Source organism: Pteropus vampyrus, unplaced genomic scaffold (genome assembly GCF_000151845.1).
Source record: "Pteropus vampyrus isolate Shadow unplaced genomic scaffold, Pvam_2.0 Scaffold785, whole genome shotgun sequence".
In the NCBI taxonomy this organism is placed as follows: domain Eukaryota; kingdom Metazoa; phylum Chordata; class Mammalia; order Chiroptera; family Pteropodidae; genus Pteropus; species Pteropus vampyrus.
Window position 1 is genome coordinate 79,621 of NW_011889566.1, and position 4,445 is coordinate 84,065.

General features: G+C 60.3%; 1 protein-coding gene across 1 annotated transcript in view; it reads right to left on the reverse strand.

Moving 5' to 3' along the window:
- Positions 1-645: 645 nt before the first annotated feature.
- LOC105309588 overlaps positions 646-4,445 on the reverse strand; it is a gene marked incomplete at its 5' end in the record, with an annotated part of 11,825 nt that continues 8,025 nt past the window's right edge. The window contains 2 exons of the mRNA XM_011385769.2: positions 646-1,157; positions 1,834-2,034. Coding sequence (XP_011384071.2) covers positions 804-1,157; positions 1,834-2,034 — 555 coding nt within the window. The remainder of the gene's footprint in view (positions 1,158-1,833; positions 2,035-4,445) is intronic.

Genomic DNA, 4,445 nt, shown 5'->3' on the forward strand with positions numbered 1-4,445 from the left:
GTGCAGGGCCAGGCCCAGGCACGTGCCTCGACGGCACGCGTGTTTATTTAAGGTTCAGGCGGGCGCTGAGAGTCCCTTGTACCCACGACGTGGTAAAGGGACCAACTGTTTCTGCTGCAGACAGGACACGGCCCCGCTGCCCTGCCTGACCCAGAGGCAGAGCGCGCTCACTTGCAGGGAGGGGTGAAGGTGGCGGGTGAGGACATGGCAGGGGCTAAAAATAGTGCTGGCAGCAAGTGACATTTTTGTTAGCTAAATGGACACTGTGAATTTGAGCCTCCGCCTCCAACTGCCAGCTGAGTTTGAGCTGGTGTCTTAACAACATAAATTCTACCAAGTCCCCAAAGTGAAACCTGTCAGGAGGAAGAAATCTATCATTGTAAAAAGCAGGGCATTAGGATAAAGGGGAAAGAGGGGCAGTTAGGCGCGGGCATGTGTGGGCAGGGGACAGAGCGTGGATGGTAGCGATAATTCTGAAGGACAGTCAGCTTCTAAGCCGTGGCACGAGTCTGGGCTGCGTGCATGGCTCCCAGCAGGGGGGAACATGTGCCAGCGCTTGGCGTTGGGCCAGACGTCTGGAGCCCGGCGTGACGTGAATCGGAGAGGTAAGCCTACGGAGGGGACACGCGCCAGGGGCCCCCAGCGGACAGGACCAGGGTCAAAGCCAGGGGCTCCTGCCTTCGGCCTCACGCCATCCTGCCGGCGACTGCACACGGCAGACTGTCCTGCTCCGGCTTCTGACATTCGCTTGAACCAGAACCAGCAAGGCCTTGGACCGGAACACGTAGGGACACTGGGATACGTCACAGGCCCAACTTCCCAAAGAGCTGCAGAGGTCCACGGGCAGAGGCGTCGCCCACGTCGGGCCGACACCGCAGAGCCGCTCGTGGAGGGCGGCCTGGATTCAGGGCCGGACGACTTACCAGTAAGGCACAGGCGTCTGCGAACATCAGCATGTAGAACACGTTGGTCCACCCCGACGGCGACAGGAGCCCCGCCAGCAGGGGGCCCAGGGCCGCTCCTGAAACGAGCAGGTGGTGAGGGGGGCGGCCTGGGCCCGGCCGGACGCCCCAGCCCTCCGGACGCACACGACCATGCTCAACGACACACTCGTGGTCAAGGAAAGACACGTGGAAATGCGCGCACCCCACTCTGACCTGCCGGGTCCGGGGAGAGGGGTAGAGCTTGACAACCCTCGGGACCACGCAGGGCACGGCTGGCGTAACCCTTCTCTAGGAGCAAATCTAAAAATACATTAAGCGGACATCCAAATATTCATTCTTTTGATCCAATAATCCCTGCATCTGACATACGATCTTAGATATTATATTCTTCTGCTGTAAAAATGCTACTTAGACACGAGCGCTGTGTCAACGTTGATTTTCTGGTTCCGACGGCTGGTTGTGGCTACGGCAGGGAATTCCCGGTTTGCAGGGAATACGTACTGACTGCACCGCCATTGGAAAGAGGCAGCTTGTCTGCGATTTACCCTTAAGCGGGTCAGGAAAAGCATGTATTCTGAAGTGCACACGTGTGTGTGTGTGTGTCATACACGGGCACGTGTCTGTGCGACACGAGAATGCAAACCGAGTAAATACGAATTCTCTGTCCTCGTTCGCAACTTTTCTTAAGTCTGGAAATATATCAAAATAATTTTTGCCAAGATAATTTGAAAAGAACTATAAAAACAAAAGAGCGATATTTCTCAAAACGCCCAGCGAAGCCTGTGCCAGACGTGCGTTGAGGCGGCCGCTTGCCGATTCGTCCCCTGCGGGGGCCTGGACTAAATGGTGACGCGTGCATGGCGGCCTCACATGTACGGGGCCTTCGCACCGAGCCGCGGACCAAGGCGTGGTCTCGGGGACCAGGGCCGCTCAGCCCTTTCCCGCTGTGCAGCTGGGCACAGGTGTCCCCGCAGGTGCTCGCTTCCATGACCTGAGGAGCCACCGTGTTGTTCTGAAGTCTCAGAAGAACCCGCAGGTAGACACGGTGGGTCGGCCGAAACCAACCGTAACCGAACTCGAAAACGACGGCCTTGCGAAGGGAAGGGCAGAGGAGAGGTGGCGCCGTCGCAGGAGGATGGGCTTTAGGGGGCACGACCTCTGGTGGGGGGCCGGCCGGGAGCCCCGCTCAGTCAGGGGTGGCCGAGCGCACGCGCAGGGGAGACGGGCAGCGGGCGGGTCGCCGTCGATGTTCCGTAAGCGCTGTTCCGCACGCCCCCCCACCCCAGGCCCCTCCTCGGCGTCTCTACTCCAGCGACCCCCTCCTCCACCCACCCTTGGGGAATGTGCACCAGAGGCCCTGGGCTCGGGGACACCACGGCCAGCACGGGGCAAGGATGAGGCACCGACTGGGCACAGGAGAATGCAGGGGAGGCCACCAGCTTCCACCGAGGAGCCGCCCGCCCTCCCACGCGACAGCGGAATGAGGGCAGCGAGGCCCGGCCCCCAGATTCCACGCGGCTCCCACCCCCGTGAAGACCAGCGTCGGGGCGCCCTCCAGCACACAGGGCCCCTGACGGCTGCTTAGTGGCCCTTCTTCCACACGAGAACAGACGAGGGGACAGCCGAGCTCCACCTGTGCCGGAGGGCAGCGCCGCCTGGAAGCAAACGAGCTGGGAGGGGGGACCCACGGGAAATAAATCGGGGAGAAGGAAATGCCCGGGAAATTGTGAAACCCGCAGAGAACCAACAGGAAATCAGGCCGAGCCATACAAAACTGCCCCTTTTGTATCTGAAAACCAACTCGGCGACAGCAATTTCACACAGTTCAGTGTCACACGCCCTGGTCGAGAAGAGGAGGATTCGGTAAAAGGGCAGAAGAGCCGTAGGGAACACCGAAATGGAGACGCCAGAACGACGCGCTCGGCGCCGACGCTGGAGCAAGAACATCTCTGAGGGAAAAAGCAGATGCAGGGAGGGAGGGCAGAGAGGGAGGACGTGGAGGGGCTGACCCAGAAAGTTCCGCATCTGAATGACGGGTTTCCCTGCAGGTTTCCGCGGGGAAGCATGGGGTGTGCGTGCAGGGAGGGTCAGGGACGCAGCCACAGGGACTGTTTCTACCAGGGGCAGAGGGGACGTCGTTTGCATAATAATAAGCTTCTAAGCCTATCTGGCTTCTAAAGTTACAGTATGTTTTACTTTGATAAAATTCAAATTAATCAGAGCAAATTCAAGGCTCTACTTAACTGCTCTGCATAAAACACACAGAAGCGACAAGCCTCGCTGAGCACCGAGTGCGCCGAGCAGATAACTGTGTCACTGGGACCACAGGGCCCTTGGGGACAGAAGACCTAGTTACAATCGGCCAAGCTCTGCCGCCATGGAAACCAGCACTTCCAGCCCTGGATGACCACGCCCGGCGGGCTCTGTGAGCGGAGCCCTCGCACGTCCGCCCCAGCCCTTCTCTGCTCCTGTCTAGCTGGGCGACACTTATGGAGAGAAATATGGACAGAATCGCCGTTTCCATGGTGACTGTTCCCTGGGTCCTGGTGCACTGGTGGTGGCAGAGCCTGGAAGCCCGACCCCGTCAGGCCTCCGAGTGGACGTGACAGCCCGCCATGGCCCGCATGTCGTGCGGATCAGTGCGGGGGTCACACAGGGTCCAGCGGCCTCCGCCTGCTCCGTGCTGTGCCCGGTCTCTCCCGGGGTGGGCTCTGGGGCCCCCGAGTGGGATCTTCTGCTGCCGTCTTGAGAAACGTGACTTCTCGCCTAATTCACACTCCCTCTTACCTCGGGCGGCTTCTGCTCGCTGCTGCGTGGAAGCAGCGGTCAGCTCTGAGCAGGGGTGTCACGGCAGGGGTGGATGAGGCACAGACAAGGGCCCCCGGGGACAGAGAGCGGCGAGCAGGCTGTTCCCGGCACTGCGCATTAGAACGGGGCTCAGCCCAGGGGTCTTGACTTCGCCTGAGCATCGTCCTCAATGACGGGGTGACACCAGGGTGCAGCCTGAGCCCCCTTTATGAGCAGTTGAGACCAAGCCAGTGAAGCCCGGGCCGCGGCTCCCCGCGTGCAGAGGGACGGCCGCAGGGCGGTGGGGCAGGGCCCGCACGGGGAGCCGCGGGGTCTCGGGCAGGACAGTCACGGTGTGCGTGCTCCTTGGTCAAGGCCAGTTCCGTCGGCCCTCTGCCGGGCTGGTAAGAACAGGCTCGGCGGCTACCAGCCGCCCCTGCCCGTCTATGACGGAGGAGCTGTATGTTTTATCTCCTTTCTTTCCTCCAGAATGTGCCACTGAATTCTCCTCAGGAAACTCAGTGACACGCAGAATCTCGTATGCTTTGGGACCCACTTGTTCCCTGCCATCCACATTCAAATCGGTCTGTCCTTGAGATGACAGGGACAAACAGTCCCTGAACCGGCAGAGCACGGGCCACGGTTTGCTGACGGCTTAAACGAAAACCTGGGTTCTTCCACAGACAGAACTAGTTCCGACCAGGCGCACGCCCA